Source organism: Parasteatoda tepidariorum, chromosome 5, assembly GCF_982258835.1.
Source record: "Parasteatoda tepidariorum strain Cologne lab strain chromosome 5, Ptep-v5.0, whole genome shotgun sequence".
In the NCBI taxonomy this organism is placed as follows: domain Eukaryota; kingdom Metazoa; phylum Arthropoda; class Arachnida; order Araneae; family Theridiidae; genus Parasteatoda; species Parasteatoda tepidariorum.
In genome coordinates this window covers 89,953,712-89,976,245 of record NC_141759.1, presented here as the reverse complement: position 1 = coordinate 89,976,245, position 22,534 = coordinate 89,953,712, and the positions used below count along the sequence as shown (strand labels likewise).

Here is a 22,534-nt window from a genome sequence, read left to right as displayed (position 1 = left end):
TCCATATTTTTAAAATTTGATGCAGAAAAAATAAGACTTTGTTTCGCTTACAAATCAAAAATATTTTGTTTATTTTTTATTTGTAACTTAGAATTTTGTTAGTTTAAAAAGTAAGGTAAGCAATGTAAACTGTTTAAAACAATTTATTAGTAAAGAGGACAGTTGCAAAAATTATAAAATTTTAAACTCTCAAACAATGTTCACATTGTGGGAAAATATGATTATTTTCTAACAAATCAAAATTATTTTGTTAATTTTTTGTTTGTGACTTAGAATATTGCAATTTTTAAATTACTTCGAGAATTAAAAATTTCTGTACGATTTAATTTGCATGAAATCTAAAGCTGTTTAGACTTGAAGCCTACCCAGATGGTAATGTCCAGTACATCCAGGTTTGTTAGATGGGTTCTAGCTTGGCTGAAATGTAAATGTAATGTTGTACGCAACACTGACCAGATGGCCGCAGTCATGCTTTTGTTCACGAAATTATAGAGATTTGATCCCCCTGCCCCACAACAGGCTGTTAAGAGAATGCATTACTTTTTTTTTTAAATTAAAGTATCAAATTATTAGCTTTGACATTTTAATATATTTATAAGATGTAAAAGTATTAAACAAATGAATGTTTCTTTAAACATATTATTATTTTTTTTAGAGTATCTGAATTATGAGGATGTGAAATTTTCCAAAAGTAGGGGTGTTGGTGTTTTCGGTGATGACGCAAAAGAAACTGGTCTACCTTCTGATGTATGGAGATTTTACTTGCTGTACATAAGGCCAGAAGCACAAGTAAGCTAACTGTACACATAGGGTTGTGACATAATTAAAAAATGCAAATTTAATTAAAGAAAATGTTAGTTTTCCTCAAAAAATATCAATTTATAAAAAATTTTAATCATGAATTCTAATGTCTGCACGTTTGAATTAATATTTTATTTTTTGAAGATAAAATCGTAATAATTTTCATGTCTATATTCTTTCTGTGATGCTGAGTTCCACATTATTTTATTAGTTTTTATTTTATCTGACACATTCATACTTAAAATTGCAGTAATAATGCTTTATTTATTTAAGTATTTTTCATTTAACCGCTTCTCTGATTATCCCGAGTTAACTCGGTTATGTATATATTGCAAATACAGTAGAGTCCCGATTATTTGAGTTAATGTGGACCACGACTAACTCGGATAACTGAAAAACTCGGTTAAAACAAAGAGTATAAAAAAAGAAAGAAAAAGAGTTGGGATAAATGTAATATATTTAAGAAAGATAAAATTTATACGAGTATATCACATACAATTCCTATTATTATTAAAAAGGTTACTTGAAAAAACTTGAAATAGAGTCCCGATTATCCGAGTTAATGTGGACCACGACTAACTCGGATAACTGAAAAACTCGCTTAAAACGAAGAGTATAAAAAAAGAAAGAAAAAGAGTTGGGATAAATGTAATATATTTAAGAAAGATAAAATTTATACAAGTATATCACATACAATTCCTATTATTATTAAAAAGGTGACTTGAAAAAACTTGAAATAGAGTCCCGATTATTCGAGTTAATGTGGACCACGACTAACTCGGATAACTGAAAAACTCGCTTAAAACGAAGAGTATAAAAAAAGAAAGAAAAAGAGTTGGGATAAATGTAATATATTTAAGAAAGATAAAATTTATACAAGTATATCACATACAATTCCTATTATTATTAAAAAGGTGACTTGAAAAAACTTGAAATAGAGTCCCGATTATTCGAGTTAATGTGGACCACGACTAACTCGGATAACTGAAAAACTCGCTTAAAACGAAGAGTATAAAAAAAGAAAGAAAAAGAGTTGGGATAAATGTAATATATTTAAGAAAGATAAAATTTATACAAGTATATCACATACAATTCCTATTATTATTAAAAAGGTTACTTGAAAAAACTTAAAAAGTATACTTTGCGAGAATTAAAGAGTTTTTTCTTAAAAAAAGTCCTTAATCGTTTTTTGTTTTACATAACTTTGGTGCTTTTCTGCATCAATGTTTCGCCATTTTTTAGGGATAACAGGAAAGCTGGTGTCGCCTCTTTTTGTTGTTCTATGTATTCAGTAGCATTTTCGACAGCTATAAGTTCATCTGTGTGAGATATTTTTATATGTTGATTTTCATCGTCACTATCTTCATCATCTTCGCTAGGTTCATTTTCATTAGTGACGATATTAACGATCATTTCATGGGATCAAGTTGTTAGATTTCGTTTTCCCGAGTGTTTGGAAGATAAAATCCAGATTTATTTTTCGGCGGTATTTTTAAAAATAAAAAATAGACTAGAACAAAAAAATCCTTAAAATATTTGATAGCTCGGTTGAAGCGGAAACTCGGATAACCGAGGCTCGGATTATTGGGACTCTACTGTATTTGTTAACCCGAGTAAACTCGGTCATAGCAGAATTCGTCAATACGTTTTGTTTTATCACAATTTTATTTGGCCGGAAACAAAACAAAAAATAATAATAATCTGCTGTGATTGGAAGTTTGCCAATTTTTATTTGGTTTGAGTTTTGCTATTTGTGGAACTGCAGACATGTTTTGTACAATTGTATATACAATGGTTGATGAATTTACATAGAAGAAGGAGTAAAAAAATGGCATTCGCGAGGGAAAGTAATGCAGAAGATTTTTCAGATTATGAAGATGTGAACTTGGCTAATATTTAACTTTTTTCATTTGCCCGAGATAATTTGGGATAGTAAACTCATGGTAAATTAAATATTTTTTACACAAAAAAAAAAAAATTAAATTTAAACTTAGAATTTCTGTACTATATTTTGTTATAGCTATTAATGAAATAAAAAAATATGTTGATTTTTTGCATTTTCTTTTCAAAAAAGTTGGTAAGAGAAGCTGTTAAGTAATATTTATACCGCTGCGTGTCTAAATGAACTTTTATACTGTTTCTTTGTTTCATCCATTTACCCAGTTTTGTACAACTTTTTTTAATTTGACAGCATTACAAAATTAAGTATTTAGCCTTATTTTACAGAATTATTATTTTTTAAATGCTAATTCATAACATGTTCACATGCAGACAAATTTCTTCTTTTGGGATTTGACAGCTGTAATAGTCTTCCTGCTGGTTATTTCTAAAAAACAAGGTTGAGCTTTTATTAAACCTGACATTCCTTTTATTACATCACCTAGAAGGACCCTATTTATTATTAGTGTAAGAAGTTAAAGGCACAAGGAGAAATAGAATAGAAACTAGGAGAATACATTTTAAACGAAAAAGAAAATTTGTTTAAAATTTGTAAAATGAGTCTTAAATTGAGTTTTAACCTAATGTCGTCATATGGCAGCTTTCAGCCACCAATTCCTTTTGAGTGTCAACAAAAATGGCCACAACATTTATGTGTTTATATTAAATGTGTATTTATACTAAATGCGTGTTGATATTAAATTGTTCATATTAAATTTATGTGCTCATACTAAATTAAAATTTTGAATTCTCATTCATGAAATTTTTTTTTCAGGATACTTATTTTAGTTGGAATGATTTAATGTTGAAAATAAATTCTGAGCTTCTGAATAATCTTGGCAACTTCATCAATCGGTAACTCAGCGTTTTTTATTGTTTTTTGTGGCTTTTGTTTTTAGTCTCTTTAATGCTTATTTTTGAAAGCACATACAACATTCAATTTTAAGTTAGGAAATTATTATTTCATTATCTTTGCTTTAATGAGAAAGCCAGATTCTCTAGCTAAATGAGCTTTCTCTGTATTTGTCACATTGCTACACTCCTCTCTCCCATGAGAAATTATAAAGAACTAATCAAGAGAAAATTTAAAACCTCAAGAAACTTCACTATACTAATATAACTGCTGGAAAATGTTGGTAGTGTTCTATACAAAATGAAAACAGAACTCCTCTAATTTATCCAAGATAAGCGTTGCCTGCTTTCAAATGTCAACAGGGAATCATGGTGACTCAGAGGATTAGTATTTTGCCTCCCATTGAGGTGACACATTATTTCCTTTGCATTTTGTAAATAATCATCACAATAAAAAAAGAATTAAAAATCATGAAATCAGTAGTAATTGCACAAAATCATGTGAATCAGACTCCTCAAATGTGTGTTCCGTTTCGAGATTAGGTTGTTGTTATAAAAAATATCAGATTTAAAATTTATCGGGAAATAAATAGCAATAACTGCCAAACATTTGACAGCCTTAAAAAGTAAATACTCAAATGCACAATTCGATTTTTTCATATTGTTTGAAATGTATCAGGATGTTTAAAATCCATATGAAAATCAATATCAATAACTGCAGAAAATCAATCGAACCATTACTACGATGTTCGATACCATCAGTGTAAATTGAGTGCATCAAAAAGTGATTATCTAAATGCATGATTCAAATATTACGAGTAAATTTCAGTAAAAAAGCAAAGTTTTTTTTAAAAACTTTTCAAAAGAAAAATCTTTTTGCAAGAACTCTGTAACATTCTGCGACAATGTCGCCGTGTTGCAGCGCTTCTGAGTGCTTCATGATTGCCCCATATATGCACATCACAGTACTCTACAATCTTAGAATGTACTATACATGTACAAAAAATAGAGACCTGATTTACTTATGATTTAATGATATTTTTTAAGTTCTGAAATAGTCATGTCTTCTGATGGATTCACAATCTTGGCGCCCATAATAGGGGAGGAGAGTAAGAATTTTGAAATGAGAATTTTTGATTACTATACACAATTATAATATTGTGTATAATAATCAAACTACTATACATAAAATTGATTAATATACACAATTACAAAAATTGTACACAACTATAAAATTTGCTTATCCAAACATTTGAGAAAATGATTTTTTTTTTAAATTTTATTTAATTAGAATGAAAAAAATCATTTGTAAGGTAATTAATTTCAGCACCATTTCCAAATAAAAAATAAACCCTTATTATTTCCTTGTTCTCAAGAACTAGTTAACTAATTTCATTCTAAGTTTTTATATTATCATTTCAAATTATTCAATTAAAAATAAAAACAATTTGCCTATCTTACTTATAAAATATTTTAGACCATTATTAAATCAAATAATAAACAATAAAATGTAATTGTGAATTTTTTTTGTGTGGATTTAACATTAATTTGGCGAAAAAGAAGTTTATAGTTGCTTACAAAGTTTTTAGAATAACTTAAAAACTTCCAGAGGTATGATGAAATTCGCAATAACCGAAACTTGATCTAGACCTCTCTTTTGACTAAACAATAAGGACCGTATTTTCCAGATTATTATAACCCCGCTTCATTTTTTGATGCTCAAAAATGCTAATATGTAAAAGAAAAATATTCTTATTCAGTGAAAATATGTTTTTGTTCTGATTGAAAATACATTTTTGCCTAATTGATTAACAACATAATATTTTAGGGTGCAAAATTTCCACTTGCCAGTTCGCCATTGGTAATCAAATATTAAGGCTAGAGAGTAAATGTCCTCATTTAAGAAGTCAATTTTTAAATTAAAGTATATTTACCTAGGTTATCGTGCTTTAAACCAGAAACTGGAATTGTTTTGAATTCAAGCAAGGGTATTTTCTTTTATTTAGAACAAAAATACTGAGTCATCTAGATTTCATCTATGAAGGCATTGCTTCTACCGAACCATTGAAACCTTATTTTGATTTAATATTGTTGTATATAATATACTTTAATTTTTATGTGTCTATATTCATTTATAGTTCGGATCACTAAAAAATATTGCAAATTTTCCTCTCCCCCCCCCCCCAAAAAAAAACAGAATATTCTTTAACTCATAAAATGTTTTAAAAATTAAATTGATCATATTTTTTATCAAAGTAAAATAGTAAAATTTTTTCAAGTAAAATTTTTTTGTCTTGTATCAACTAAAGCATAAACTCCAAATGTGATGTTTGACACATTTTTCCAAAACTGTAACAATTGTTGCAGTATAAGGATTTAAATGCTTTTTTTCATCTTTATGATTAGCCTCAGGAGTTGCTATTTTTCACAAAACAAAATAATTTTTTTTCAAATGTTGGAAAAATTTCTAAACAATAGGTGCATGATTCGTCTAGTTTCACAAAACAATCTAAATAAGTATTATTAACATTTTAAGAATAGCATTTGTTACAGGAACGAACAGGGCAATACTTATAGGAAAACAAAGGAGGCAGGAATTATGAGTCACAATTATATTACTAATTTGTAAAAATTATAACTTTTTGTCTTTATTTCAGCGCTTTGACATTTGTGAGTAATAATTTTGGTGGCATCATTCCTGATATGCAGGTCGGTGATGGGGAGAAACAGCTGATTGCTCAAGTTGATCGTGAATTGAAGCAATACATTAACTGTATGGAAAAAACAAGGTAAGTTGAATGTTACAGTTCAGTTTGACATTTATGAATAAAGATAAATAATTTCTATTCTTAATACTTCTCGATGCTGATTTTTTTTAAAATGTTATTAATGTTTTTCAAATTTTGAATTCTTATTTTGCGTTTAATTTTTGTTTCGATATAACTAATTCAATATTGTTTTAGATTTTGAAACGCATCCCCAAAGTAATGCATATGTAGATAATTTTGTTGAGTAGCAAAAGAGTAATAAGAATGCACAGACAAAAATTTTAATATGTTAATTCAATGTCTTAAATGCTAAAATAAATAGTATCTTGAGTGGAAAAACATATTAACATAAAGTTTAAGTACAAGATGAAAATAATGAAAAATGTTTTATACAAAATAATAAGATGAGCTAATTAAACGAAAATGTGATTGTGGTTTTTCAAATGAACTATGTCTACCAATAAAATCATACACATTTTTTTCATTCTTTATCTGACATTTTCAAATTTATTCTGCAGAAATTTTCATTTCTTCTTGTTTCAAAATCATTTTCACTTAATTTTTCAAATTCATTTCAGCATAATAATTTTTAAAAGGTTTCTTTGGTCTAATTCAACCTTTTTAATTTTTATGCTTAGCTTATTAACCCCTTAACTGCCGCGGGCGTATATATACGTCTCGGCCAGATAATGTGTTAACTGCCGCAGGTGTATATATACGATGTGCGATGCTTTGCATTGCGCTGCTATAAATGGAACTACACCCCTATTTCAGAATGCAGTAAAATGACCTTGAAAGTGTTTGCTTTGCAAATATATTACTAATTTTGGAGGAGGGGGAATGGGAAAAGGATGTTATGGAAAAGTGATATCGTATTAATTGTTTGCTTGTCTCTTTTTAAGTAAGGTCGGGTTTAATCTCTTTTCGCTTTCATTTCCCGTGTGTATTTGGTGCTTTTTATTCTTTCCATCAATGTCTTCAAATGCATCGTGAAAATGTGCTGTTTGTTCAAGTGCTGTGTCAATGTGCTGTGTGGTTTATGTGTACAACCATCAGTGTTTTCACTACAGCACGAGAACGCGAGAATCTCGCATATTTTTTTCTTTTCTCGCATTAAAAAATGATTACCGCGAGAAATTCGCGCATTCTATAAATCAATTTCAAAGTTCGCGAATTTCTCGCATTTTGGAAAAAGCTTCAATTTACGCCATTTAAAATAAAATCCGCTTCACTTTTCTTCCTGGATCTTTCATTATTTTCAACATTTGCCCTGTTATCTAGCTTCCCTATTTATCAGTATTGTTCAGAACCTTTTCGAACAACAGAACACAACCCCTCCGAACCCCTTTCGGAACACATTTCTCTGCAACCACGTGTTTACCGTAGGTAAGGTTTTTTCATGTAAAACGCTCAAATTTTTTATGCGCTAATGTAATATGGATAAATACCTAGTAAAGGCAAAATCTTCTATGATGATGCAGCAAAAATATTAAATGCTTTAAAAAATAGAAGACGTTAAAAATGTATTATAACAAACAAAAAAAAGATTTTTTTTCAAGTCTATTTGTGTTTTTTTAGTTTTTAGAAATCTCACTTAACTTTCTGAAATCTCACCCTGTTTTTGAGAAAGGGTGAGAAATTCTCACCCATTTTTTTTCTATGATGAAAACACTGAACCATGTTTCAGGATTTATCATATAACAGCTAAGTTTTAACATCTTTTATATTGTATTTTTATTATTTAATTTAAATTTTGTATTTTCTTTCTTTCCTTTTTCTTGTCTTGTAAAAGCAAACTGTTTTTAAATTGCAACGCGTGCATCATTTTCCTCCACCAAAACACCGCATAAGAAAGTGCACTTGAGCGAAAAACGGTGGCACTGGGGAGTGAATCACGTAAATTTTAGTCGGCAGTTAAGGGGTTAATTCAATTTCCGCTGCGTTGATTTAATTTTTAATCTAAGTATGTTATATAGAAATATTTGTTTAGTGTCAGTTTTTCTTTCATTTTTAAAAATCTCCTATTGACCTTGTTAAACCCATTACTGTGAATTGTTAATTGTTAAGTTTTTATGTGTTTGTGCAAGTGTGTTTTATTATCTGCTTTTAATTTTAGAATGCGAGATGCTATCAAATACCTACTCAATATCAGTCGGCTGGGAAATTTTTACATCCAGTCTAACAAGCCATGGGAATTGGTGAAAAAATCTCCTGCTGAAAAGTGAGTTCTAAGTTATTTTGACGAATTTTCTATATCTGAAACTAAATTTTATTGTAGCAAATTGTGTAATGTGTTTAAATTTTTTTTTTGTATGGATCATTCAAAATCTATCTGATTTTCATATACAGCTGTGAATTGCTACGAATTTGCCTTAAAATTATCAGGTGTTTGAGATTTCTGTTCTAATAAGCTTCATAGCGCAATAAATATAAATCAGTATATATTGTTTGATGTTTTGAAGTATTTTTTCATGTATTTTTTACTACCTGTATTACCAACAGGATCTGTATATGTTGAAAGCAGGTCCTTAAGGTATTTAAACTTATTTTTGCACAAGTGTTGATCTTCTAGATTTGAATACATAAAAAAAATTATTTATGATCTGATGAAATTAATTCTATTTATTGTAAATATTTGGCTATTGAAAAAAGGTTCTCAAGATATAAAAACTTGTTTACTGTAAATATTTTTCTGTTGAAAAAAGGTTCTCAATGTATAAAAACTTACTTTTTTATAAGAGAAAATCTTCTACATTTGAAGTATGAGAAAAGTATTTATAATCCAATGAAATTAATTCTGTTTACTGTAAATATTTTTCTGTTGAAAAAAGGCTCTCAATATATAAGAACTTACTTTTTTATAAGAGAAAACCTTCTACATTTGAAGTATAAGAAAAGTATTTATAATCCAATGCAATTAATTCTGTTTACTGTCAATATTTGGCTGTTGAAAAAAGGTTCTCAAGATATAAGAACTTACTTTAGCACAAAAAAAAATCTTCTACTTTTGAAGTACAAGAAAAGTATTTATAATTCAATGTTATTAATTCTGCTTCTTTGTAATTTCTCAGAATTGAAGTATTATGATTTTTTTTTAACATTAATTTCAAACTTAAATAAAAATTTTACCTTTAAACCTTAAACCTAAATTTTACCTTAAAAATGTTACCTAAAAATTTACCACACTCTCTTAGTATACTTGTTTTAATATACTTATTTTAATATACTTATTTTAATATACTTATTTTAATATACTTATTTTACTATACTTATTTTAATACATTGTATTTAAATTTAGAGAAGAAAACCTGCATCCTTACATATTTTGTCTTGTTTGTTTGCAAGTTTATTAGGTTTTTTTTAAAAAATTAATTAAGTAAATTGAAATAAAACTGAATGTGTAATGTTTACAATCATAATGAAGAAAGCTATTTTGTGACAAAAACATGAAACTGAAGAGAGAAAAAATAAATCATCTCTTTACATCAATTGCTAGACTGAGAGGCTGGTGAAAATTATTTAACGGTGGTCTGGTTCAAATTTTAGTATATCAGACCAATGTTAATTTAGAGTCCAAGCTAACTATTAATTATTTAAATATTTTTAATTTTTTTCCTCCCACAGGGCTTTAGCTGGCACTGTTCTTGGCTTAAGTGCAAATATTTGCTGTTTGCTTTGCACATTGATGGAACCTTACATGCCTGACACATGTGCTAATTTAAAGTCTCAGTTAAACACTGAAAGAATTCATCATGTTTTAATTGATGACTTTGTTTGTCTATTACCATCGGGACACAAAATAGGAAAAGTAAGATGCTTTGTTTAATGATGTTAATTGCTTTACATATTTATTTTATGTTTCATTTACCAGTTTCATCTTTGCTTATGTTGTAATTTGACAAGTTTTATTTATATTTTATTTTTGACATGACAAATAGTATTTTTTTAACTTTTTTGACAAATTATTAACAAATCAAAAATCTGAAATGTTTCCTTAATTTTTTTTATTGAAGCTTTAATTGCATGGTACAACATGATAAAGGGTTTTTCGATGAAAATATGTGATCATTAAGCCCGGATTTTGATGACATTTGCATTTTTTTGCATTTTTGGACATTTTTTGTCTTTTAGAGCATTTTTTTTAGATTTATAGGGCATTTTTCTTTAAATTTTGCATTTTAATGCATTTTTTAAAGTTTTTTGTTAATTTTTTCCAATTTTTATTATTTTTTATCAATTTTCATTATTACACTGGCTTCCAAACAATGAAGAAAATCTACAGGATATTAACAGGTGAAGCAAAATCTTTTCAAATTGAAGTAGAATTGTCATTAAGTGAGACCGTCTTTTTCAAGTCGCACCTATAACATCAGTAGACGTTGAAAGAAGCTTCTGCAGGAATGAAAATTTACTTCCAGACAAGAGACGCTCGTTTACATCTAAAATTATCAAAAAACATTTAATAATCCAATGTAATTCTGATACTTAGTAATATTATGAGATGGAAGTTGTTATATCCATTAAAGTTTCTATACAAAATAAAAATATTTTGGTGTCAATATATTTTCCTTTTTTTGTTATTTTCGGATATAAAACATATTTTTCAAACTTTAATGAACGTAGAACAAGTATTGCATTGCTTTATATTTTTTAAATGACTGATAATAATTTTAAAGAGCAAAAAAATTTTTTAATTCAATATTTTTACTTTATTTAAGGCATTTTTTGCGCAATTTTTGCATTTTTAAGGGAATTTTTTGCCCTTTTTAAGGGCATTTTTTGCACTTTTAAGGGCACTTTTTAAGAGCATTAGTTGAGATTTTTTAGGTCATCAAAATCCGGGCTCTAGTGATCATTGTATATTTTTAGCTGAAAATAAGGAAAATTATTTTTAATGTAATTATTTTTTTCTCTATTATGTACTATTTTCCTAAACAGTAACAACTTATGGGATTTTAATATGTGAACTGTGAATACCTTTTCTTTCTTTATTTTTTTTGTACAGTTGAAGTGTATCTACAACTACAAAAAAATCATTCCAATTCACTAGTACGTAAGACATGTTAACTTGATTCTATGGTGGGGTACCTTTTCATAGATGAATGTTGACATTGTCGATATCTGCTCTCCCCACAACACTATTAATTGACAACTGATGTCAAAAAGAGAAATTGTAAACAATTAAAACTTTTTATTAATTGACATCTTCTCTCTTTGATTTGGCAAAAATATAATTTTCATTTGTCATGTATATCATATGATACAAACACAGTAGAAGCTTTATTAACCGCAATTCTATGAACCATAATTCTCCATAAACCACATTAAATGTACAAGTTTTTAGAGAAGTAAGTAACTTCTCTAAGTCATTGTACTTAAAAGTACAATATCTTTAAAGGAAACTAAAATTGATAAATTTGTTGGATTTCATTACTAATGCGCTTGATAATTTCAATCTTTTTATAAAAATAATAAATACTTAAGCACTTACTTTTGTGCTTTAAATATTATTTATTTCAAAATTGTGTTAAGCCATTAATATTGATCAGTTTCCAAATATAAATTGCCATGTAAGTTTATGATATATGAAATGATTTATTTTGCTTAAAATGGTTTCGCACACAATTCAGTCATCATGTTCCATGGTTTGTGTTATGAAAATCTTCGGTATTGTTTTAAGATTTATTTGATATTCTATTTATTTCTAGCTTTCACCATTGTTTAGACCTTAAATTGTCACTTCTAAAGGGTGTCCCAAAATTAACACAAGATTTGAATTTGCTGTCATTTTTGCAGTAAATTGTTGGCAACACTGAAAAAAGAACAATTTGACAGCTGAAAGTTTAGGGTTAGTAAAAATGGTGCCGCATGCCATACAGCCAGTGAAACAATTCAGTTACTGCATGAGACATTTTCTGGTGTGTACTCTCTTGCTACGGTGATCAGAGTTGGTCCCCTAGATCATGTGATTTAACACCATTAGATTTCTTCTAGGGTTATTTGAATTCAAAGGTCTATGTCAACAAGCCCACAACCACTTGTGCATTACAAGAGGAAATTAAACGCTGCATCAACGAAATTCAGCAGCAATTACCAGAAAGGTAATGAAAAAATTTGACAAAAGTGTGAATGTGCCAACAAAGCCGTGTGTTATTCCATAAATAACCCTATCCTTTGTACTTAATGATTCAATGAAAAAATAACAATTTTGGAGACTGTGTGTTTACTATTTATTTCAAACCTTGTGTTAATTTTGGGACATCTTGTATATATGCAATGAGAAAAATACCTCTAGCTTCTGCAAATTTTTTTTATTTATTATAAACTTTTTTTTTAGCCTTCACCTTTGTTTAAAAAAATAGAGCAAGATGTCATCAACGAACTTAAAACAAAATATGCTGGAAGGCAATCTCAAGAAAAAGTAAGTTCTTCCGCTTCTTTATCTGTATAGTTTGTTTTAAGACTATTGCTTTTAATATTTATTATTTTGTTTGACAAGGATTATAGTTAAATTATTTATTGACCATAAATTTTGTTTATGGTTTAAAATTGGATTAGGAGCATCATTACTCGAAAGTATTAAATAGTTAAAATGTTTTTTAATTTTGTATCCGTTTATAGATTAAAGTAATTTTCATTACTTGTTTTATTTTATAGAACTTAGTTTTTATTTAAGTTTGCTTTGATTTGAAAACTAATCGAGCGAAAAAGTTCTTATTTAGTATTGTTTGATTTTTTCACTTTCCTGCCTGGGTATTTTTATTCATTTTTCTAATTCCTGCATTAGAATTTGAAATGGTAAAGGATTTTTGAAAACTTATACTATTGAAACTGGAAAATATCGTTTATAAGCTTTTTTAAGCTTTCATTTATAAGTTTTCTATGTATTCAGTAGTACTTTCAATAGCTTTTAGTCCATCTGTATGAGAGATTTTTATATGCTGATTTTCATCATCTTAACTAGATTCATTATTGACAATATTAATGATCATTTCATCGGTAATCTTGTGTTGTCCGTCAGCTTGTTTTCCTGATTGTTTGGAAGATAAAATTCAAATTTTTTTTGGCGGTAGTTTTAAAAATAAAAGAATAAACTAGAACAAAAAAAAAAATCCTTGAAATATTTGATAGCTCAGTTAAAGGGGAAACTTGGATAATCAGGGCCCGGATAATCGGGACTCTACTGTAATAATTTGCTAAAAGTTGGATAAAATAAGTATCAATAAAAAATGAATTGTATGTATGCTCTTTCTTAAAGAATTTAAAAATAAACTATAAGCTTAATTTTGCCAAATGATATGAAATAATCATGTTCCCATAAAAACTATAATCAAATAATACATTTTCAATAAGTTTTCATGTCTATTTATTATGAAGAATACTACTAGTAAGTTGCAAAAATATTTTTTAAGCACTTCGGAATGAAGATCACACATTCCAGAGAATTCTTCGTAACTTTTTTTGGATCCCCTCCAAGACTTTTTGCATGTTTAGCATGTAAAAGTATGTTTATGTATTCAAAAGAGGGATTGAATTTCATTAATTTGTATTGATTGAAATACAAACTAGCCACGAACTATCTCCTTACTAATGAAAAGAGGAAGTTTCATTAATTTTTAACGCAGGTTAAAGATATATAATGTGTCCACCTTATACTCCATGGCAAACATCTTAAGTAGTAGTGAAACATGTTCCACGTGCTAAACAACCATTCCGCTTCTACTACACCACATAAGTGGTGATAAACAGAACTATGAAACGTTTTTGTTCCTTCTTCATGTTGGTCCTGCAGTGGACTGATCAATAAGACATGGTTCTCAGTAGAACACCGAAGGCATGCATCACTGGCTGCGGACAGTAAATGGGTGGGTAATAACTTTGATCAGTCTGCCAAGGGCCCGAGGTTGCTCGGTATTGATCCTCGTTAATCTATTCTACTGTAAAGTGCTCAACTTCGCGCGCAGGTCGTTGGGCTACTAAAGCGGGGGAGCCATCCCATCTGCAGAGGATCAGAATTGCAATGGCATGTCTTGGGATCATCCTTGGGGATGTTTCCCAGACCGTTGTCAATAGCCCATTGTTCAGCTCTAGTGCGACGTAAATAAAGTATTGTCAATAAAGTATTTACCTACCTTCTTCATGTCGACTGAATTAAATTAATATTTCACAAAATACATGTTGAATTTTTATTTCATGAAATACAAATTATTTAAATTGAGATTTTTGAATAATGCTGTTTACTGTTTTTTTTTAGAATTTTAATGTTTTATCAGCAAGAAATTCCTTTTAAATAATTTGAATTTTTAACTGCAACCTTCTCATCCATATAGGTTAAAAATTAGAAAATCAGTATTTATTATTTAACCTCAAACACTACATGCAAATATATAATTAAAATGTCTCTTCATAAACGTTAATTGTGAGGTTCATAGACTGGTTCATGGTTAAAAACCACTCTGACTCGACCATCCACCTCGTGCTATTTAGCATGATTAATAGTAAGTATTATTTTTATTAGGTGTTGAGATGGTGAACAAATCTTTTAGTTAAATACCATACTAAGAAGTAAAAAAAAAAATTCCTTGTTAAAAAATTCTAATGCAATTAGGTTTCAATTTTTAAAAAAATGATTCCTTGTTTATCATGTTAACAAAGCTGATTGCATTCTAATTATTGTTTGTAGGAGACTGTGCCACCTTCAAAAGAAACAAAAGCTGCTGTTCCAGCATCAAATATGACAAATGGTGTGGATCTGCAAGCTTTAGAAGCTTCAGTGACTGAACAAGTGAGAAAACATTTTGTTTGTTTCAACAAGTTTTTTCTTCTTTATAATTCTTTGATTGCTTTGTTCAGATTGATTTTTTTTATCGTTTTAGTTTCTTATTTATATGTTATACTTTCATTTAATTAACTATTTTCTTCTTTTTTTTTAAAAAAAAATGCTTTGTTCAACGTAGAAGTGATAGGAATCCTGAGTTAAAGGCCCTAATTTCCTTTCTATAAATTCTTTTATGCACCAAATAAGTTAAAGCCAAAAAATTAGTAAACATGTCCTGGTAATAATTTATTTATTTCAAATGGCAGAGGGGGAATTGTAAATAATTACAATATGCAATATTACCCCCCCACTGATAGTTCTGCATGTAAAAGTTTTATTTTAAGTTTTATGTTATTAGATAGGAAAATAGTGTACAAGGGAGAAACGTTCTCACAATTTTGCCCTTTTGCTAAAGCGTCAGTGGGTTAAGTTAATTAGTGAAAGTTTAATTCATTTTTAAAGTTAACAGAAGTTTTAAATTTTTAATGAAATTTTTTTAATGTTTCATATGTATTGAAAATAACGGCGATCCAAGTGATATTGATAACTCTAAAGGATAACTGGGATAACATTTAGCATTTTTATTTTATGACCGTGGTTGATCTGCCAACCTAATTTTGTACAATTACAAATGCTCAACTCCGTAGCGTTGTAATTTTGAACCCAATGCATGGTATTCCTGGATAAAATATGGGGAGACATTTGGCTTTGTGCATGACTTTTTGATAGAACTCACCTGCATTTTTGTTACATAGAGCAAAGAACCTCCAATGGTTACCCTGATGGCAAAATGACTAACTCAGCATCAGGCTACCACTGAGGATATTTTAATCAACACTGTGGTTAGTGCGAGTTAGCTGCAGAGTTCATATCAACCAGCCATCCCTTGAAATGAAACCCCTGTCACCTCATATGGAGTTGAGCGTTCTATCCCCTGAATCACTACGGCTCAAGCAGAGACTATTTTATTTTTATTATATAATCGTCGTTGAACAGCCGATACAATTTTAGGTTTACGACTACCAATGTTAAAAACCGTTGCTTTGTAATTTTGAACACAATACAGAAGACAAGAAATTCCTGGATGACTTTTTAATGGAACTGACTCGCATTTGCATAACATGGAGAGGAAGACTACGATAACCTCCCATGGTTAACCTGATGGCAAGGGAACTTTAACCCATGATCGATCTACAACTGAGGATAGTTTTCGTCAGCACTGTGGTTGGTGCGAGCCGGGTACAGAATTTGAATCCGGTTCCCCTCATTGGGTGGCGAACGCTCTATTCCCTGAGCCACCATGGCTCAAGCAGAGACTACTTTTATAATTTTATAACTGTCGTTGAACAGCCGACCCAATTTTAGGATTTACGCTTACTAATGTTCAGCTACGTAGCCTTGTAATTTTGAACCCAATCCAGAAGACAAGGAAATTCCGGGATCAAGTATTGGGAGAAGTTTGCCTTCGTGGAGGACTTTATGATGGAACTAGCCCGCATTTGCTTTTTATGGAGAGAAAAACCATGAGAACCCCCACGGTTAGTCTGATGGCAAAGGAACTCTAACCCATGATCTGTCCATTGTAATAGCTTCATTTTTAGAGTTGTTTTGCGTTATTTTATTGATTAAAATTTTGACAAATTTTATTTCAATAATATTTTTTCTCGGCAGGGTGAGAAAGTGCGATCCCTGAAGGTTGCAAAAGCAGACAAGGCTTCCATAGACAAAGAAGTTGCTTTACTTCTGCAGCTGAAAAGAGAAGTAATGATTGCAAAGGGTGAAAATCCAGATCAACAACCAGCTAAGTCTAAAAATAAGAAAAAAAGATGATCATGAAAAAAATGTAGCATCTTAATTTATGGACATTAAATCTTAATTTATTGTAAAATGGTTTGTTTTTTTTAATTATTCTTCAGTTTATCTTCAATTACTTATATTGATTACTTTGCAGATGCAAACTGAAATTTTAAGGGAAACTATTTTTTCCTGATTATTTAAATATAAAAAGTCAAGTTTATTGTGAGATAAATTTTTCGTGTTGTAATTTTTTTCTTCCCATTTTGAAATGCAAATCATTTTCTTTAATTTTCATTTTCTATCATTTTAATCATTTTTTTAAAACATTTTTTATTTTATATCACTCTAATTATTCTTTTTAATGTAGAATTATTAAGAGTACTTACAATTCAGTGTTCCCACGGTCCTTAAAAATTACTTAATTTTTATTTTGGAAAATAAAAATTATGACTATCATGATAAATAGTTATCATGGAATTTATATTATTTCGTAAAATCTACAGGATTTTTTTTTCTTATCCATGTTGGCAACTATGAGCATACCAACATTGACCGGTTAGGCATATTTAGCGATAATATTTAATTTACTTAGTCTATTTAAAAATTTTTGAGTTAAGCATATTATGTTGATCTTTGTAGTATTCATCTATATTATTAAAAATTTTACTATCCTTTTTAGAAAAAAAATGGAGTAAGTGTTTTGAGGTTCAGATTTTCACTGCGTTGTTACAATAGTTAGTTTTTCATATGCTATTTAAGTTTTCCTATTTTTTTTAGCCGTTTCAGCATGGCTAATTCAGTATTATTTTTTAGCCATGTCTGCCATGTAAAATATTAAATATGTACTTTATCTTTTTCATGTTTGCTAATTTTTTTTAGTTAATGGTTGGAAATGAATAATTTGCTTGCATTTATTTCCAAACATTGGGGGACTGTTCAAATATTACATAAGCATACTGTACTTCCCATCTCCTTGTCAGCAAAAATATTAAAACCACAAACCCCCTCCCATTTTACATAAGAAATTTGCAACCCCTACCCTCATTTCAATCAAGTTTTACGATTAAACTCAAATAAAAACATTAACTTTGCATATAACAAAGTTTACATTTTAATTCTTTTTATAAAAATTTCGTAGAATATTCATTAAGAATCTTTTGTTTTCTTTTTTAGTTCAAAACTCTAACCTCTATAACTCTTTGAAGGAATTTTTTATTTTGCTTTTTAGGAAAATTTCAAAATTAAGGGTATTTTATTGTCATTTGTAATTTTAATGTCATTGCTCATACACTTCTCATAGCTTCCAACTCTACTAGTTTCCTATAGACTACTCGATTTTGCCAGCTTCTCCTGGTTTAATTAAAATTCTCCTAATTTTCTGTACATTTTAGAAAATTCCCTAAAATTGAGTAAGTTTCCTAATTCCTAAGAATTTTTGTACAGATTATTGCTTGAATATTTAAATAAGTATTACTAATACATAATGTATCAAACCTCATTTATAGAAATGAATAAAAAAAAAAAATTTTGTTCGAAAATGTTCGCTTTATTTTTATTCAGAACTCTCTTTTTAAATTAATTAAAAAAATCTTTTAACTATCTTTGATGAATAAATTATTATTCAAAATTATAAGTGAACATAATACATAACATTTCAAGCTCATTTATTGTTAATCATCACAGGAAAATATTGCAGTTTTACTGTTTTGATGAATATAAAAATCCCTAAAATTCCCTATGCGTAAAATATTTAGTACATTATGCAAGAATTATCATGAAATTTAATAGTATTTCGTAATATCTACTAGATTTTTCCCTATCCAAAATAAGCAGCAAATCACAAAACACCTCTCCTCTGTATTTTCTTGCTTCTCTAGATTGACAACTGAGGGTTCTTGATATTTATGCAACACTTAGTCTGGCATAAACAATGGACTCGTGAAATCACTTTCAGCTTTTTTTACCATGTTTTGTTCTGGGCGTCTCATTCTAACCTTGGCTTTACTTTCACTTTAAATGCTATCATGTTAACTGTTATATATGTAAGCTAATACACACTCCTCTTTCCTTCCTTTATATCCTTGAATAGCAGTGTCGCTATCTTACTCGACACTTCACTCTTTCCCTTTTCAGGGGGGGGGGGATTATATTCCGGGGGCTCCCAAGGAATTCCGATTTTTTCGTATTATCCTGCTAAAAATTAGTAGCAAGACGCTTACATACGCACGTTTCTTTCGCCAATATGGTTCTTTTGGTTTGGTGGATTTTCCCCATTTAGAATATTTGGAACTGTGCTGGAATCCGCAGCGATTCTTAATCATGCGGTTTAAATATCAAACATCGGTTTTCATATTTACCCAATTTTAAAGTTATTTGCAATTCGTATTTATGTGATTTAAAAGTTCAGTAACGCGATTTGTATTCACACGAATTTAAAATCTGATGTCAGAATTTGGATTCTCGCTTTTACAAAGTCCAATATTGCGATTTGTATTCAGGCGTTTGTAATATCAAACATCGATTCGTAGTCTTAAAAAATCAAATATTCCGATTCATATTCACGCAATATTAAAATACAGTATCGCGATTCATATTCACGTGATTTTAAAAAACCAACTTTGCAAGTCTTGTAAGAACTACGACTTTTCTTAAATTAGTTACTGTGAAAGTGTGATAAAATTATGTTGTATACAAAACAGGTATAATACATAAACTGATATAGATTTTTTGCACATAAAGTTTTTCACCTTGTGTCACAATCACCCCTTCCTTTTTTCTTCGATGGTGTAACAAATTTTAAATACGAAGATTAATATTAGATTAGATTAATATTTGTATATTCATATTTTTACCTAAATAAACAAAACACAGGATTCATACAAACTTTAAATTTATTTGGTAATTGTCAAGATGGAATGCTATGTAGTATAACATTGATATATTTCATCTTTTTTTTTTCACACAACACAGTTTTTATGATACATAAAATTTCTTAATATAAATGCTCATAATAATGTAAATGCTATCCAAAAATATGTATACACAAGCAAGATTTGGTTTCAGTTTTAATAGTAATTCTAATTTTTTTTTTTAAATGTATTCACATGTTTCAACAATACAAACAATAATAAATTAAACTGAATAAACAAGATAAACCTGATTCACTTAATATTTCTTAAAACAATTTCTTTCACACTTTTCCTTTTTTACAAGCACACTAACATCAAGTTTCGTACAAAATAAGAGGTATTGAGGTTGAATATCAATACATAAACTTCAGTTTTATATAACAAAACATCAGCCAACAATAAATGGCAAGGGTTTTAAAAAATTGCCGACAAAAATAAGATATGCAAAGTAAAAAAAGTTCGTTTCAGGAAGACTGTGACTTGGTTTGCACCTATCAATAGATTGCCATTTTACCCTTTATTAAATCAAGTTTTATTGATCAGTAAGTCCTAATTGATGCCTATAGAAATTCGAGGTCATTTTCTGCTCGACGTATAGCTCGTTGAGGCTTCTGTATCTCTAGAAACGGAGGACTTTCGAGTCTTTTTGGTTTTGTAAACTCCTTGTCTTCCTATGTTTTGAAAGTAATTGTGGTTCATGGCATCTTTTGCAGTTATTCTCTGCAGAGGATCAAAAAGTAGCATTTTCTGCAAAAGGAAAACATAAAAAAAAATCAGAAAATTACTAATTCCTTCAGTGTTGTCAATTCTACTAAGAATTACCAAAAGATGCTATTTAGAAACGTGTAAGTAAGTTTTTTCCCCTGATATATTCTTTTTACAGTGCTCATATGATTATTTTCACCAAAATAATTTAGATCTAAGAAAATATAATGATTGACTAGGTCAACCTTCATCTATCAAAAAGTACCTCATGATAGAATTAAGTTAACATGTCTTATATACTAGGCAATTGGTATATAATATTTGTAGTGGTAGTTACGCCACATACTCACCTTCCAGAATTTTATCTGTGATAGAATTCGATGAACGAATACCACTAGTTGATTTATGCTGCTTTTTTTATTTATATCATTTTTCTTTTCTTCACTTTTTGGCCGGGGAAACTTTTCTTTACCGGATTTTATTTTTTGAGTGCTATATTTTAAGCAAATCAATTGTTTTAATGTGTAGCATCCATCAATATTGACGTGTTCACATCTCGTTGACCATACGGGTCACCAATAAGGGGTATAATGATTGACTATGTCACCTTCATCTATTAAAAGATACCTCATGGTGAAATCATGTTAACAAGTCTTATATACTAGGGGATTGGTATTTAATATTTGCAGTGGTAGAAACGCCACAGATCAATGCTTTTGGTAAGATTTTATATTTCCTTATTTTGTCGTTAGGGACCGATCAAGACAAGTTCAGGCCCAAGCCCCACCAAACTTTCTGGGCCCCTCGCAAAATATTTTGAAATTAAATTACTGAAGAGTAGTCCTAATAATGAAAAAGAATCTATTAAACTGCATGATTCAAGAGCAACATTCTAAGAAATTTTGAAAGCAGACAATTGAAGATTATTTCTTCAGGATAAAGTTTACGTACAGTAGGGAACCGATTATCCGGAACGATCTTAATATTGACCATCGCTATTCCGGATAACTGATTTTTCCGGTTTTCTGAATCGCTACAAAAGGCCGTTTTTTTATTGTTAAACCCAACTAAAAAAAAAAAAAAATATTTGGAAATAATCTTAAAAAGAAGAAAAAACGATGAAGTAATACAGTAATGATTATTTCTAAAATGATGGTATGGTAAACATCTTTCAAAAAAGAAAGAAAAATTCTAAAATCATTTGAGGAAAAAAAAAATTTTTTTTTAAAAAATGGCGGGAAAATTTATCGAATTTCGTTCCGGTTTTCTGATTTCCGGATAACGGGTTCTGTACTGTATCTGTAAATTAAAGCAAAATATAAAACAACAAAACAATGTTATGTCAAAATAAAAATAGTTTGTTGACCACAAACACTTGAAATCAGCGATTTTTGCTAAAAAGTCACTGATAAGCTGAATTATTTTTTATTGTAAGCTGTAATTATTTTTTGTTTAGTACTTAAACCAACACATAGCTCAATTTCTAGCGCGGAGATGAACTCTGCGTCCGAGGAGGTGGAGTCAAGTGCCAACTCCTGGTGAACGAACTATAACATGGTACAATAACATTGTACAAGAGTATGGTAAAGGTGTACATACTTGTAGCAGATCTAATCCATCAGGACTAATTTCTGGAACCAAGTTTTCTAGAGGTTGTTTTCTATGTCCTTTAAAAGAGATCCAGGGAAGAGGTACCTCAGGCCATGCACTCTCTTCTGGAGAACCCAACACTCTGAAAAATTAAATATTTTTTGTTCTGAGTGCATTAGGTATTATTCTACAGGGTGGCCACTCAAAACAGATTTCAAATTTCCCTGATTTTTCCAGGTTTTCCAGGTAAAAATCTTAAAATTTCCAGGTTTGTGTTTTTTTCCTTTTTTTTAATAAAGTGTAGGATGTGTACATGAAAAGGGTCTGTATTACATCTTGACCACATATTACAAACA

General features: G+C 29.3%; 2 protein-coding genes across 9 annotated transcripts in view; one reads left to right on the top strand and one right to left on the bottom strand.

Annotated features, from left to right (window-relative positions):
* MetRS (methionyl-tRNA synthetase 1) overlaps positions 1-17,065 on the top strand; it is a 48,636-nt gene extending 31,571 nt beyond the window's left edge. For both annotated transcript variants that reach the window (XM_087164483.1, XM_087164484.1), the window contains exons 15-22: positions 656-789; positions 3,515-3,594; positions 6,249-6,380; positions 8,476-8,580; positions 9,984-10,167; positions 12,697-12,780; positions 15,043-15,144; positions 16,849-17,065. In XM_087164483.1, the coding sequence (XP_087020609.1) occupies positions 656-789; positions 3,515-3,594; positions 6,249-6,380; positions 8,476-8,580; positions 9,984-10,167; positions 12,697-12,780; positions 15,043-15,144; positions 16,849-17,007 (980 nt within the window). In that variant the 3' untranslated portion in view covers positions 17,008-17,065. The remainder of the gene's footprint in view (positions 1-655; positions 790-3,514; positions 3,595-6,248; positions 6,381-8,475; positions 8,581-9,983; positions 10,168-12,696; positions 12,781-15,042; positions 15,145-16,848) is intronic.
* A 2,782-nt stretch (positions 17,066-19,847) lies between these two features.
* The window catches only part of LOC107439895 (cyclin-dependent kinase 4), a 211,202-nt gene continuing 208,515 nt past the window's right edge, over positions 19,848-22,534 (bottom strand). For all 7 annotated transcript variants that reach the window (XM_087164478.1, XM_087164480.1, XM_087164479.1 and 4 more), the window contains 2 exons: positions 22,188-22,320; positions 19,848-20,630 (listed from right to left, as the gene is read on the bottom strand). In XM_087164478.1, coding sequence (XP_087020604.1) covers positions 20,460-20,630; positions 22,188-22,320 — 304 coding nt within the window. In that variant the 3' untranslated portion in view covers positions 19,848-20,459. The remainder of the gene's footprint in view (positions 20,631-22,187; positions 22,321-22,534) is intronic.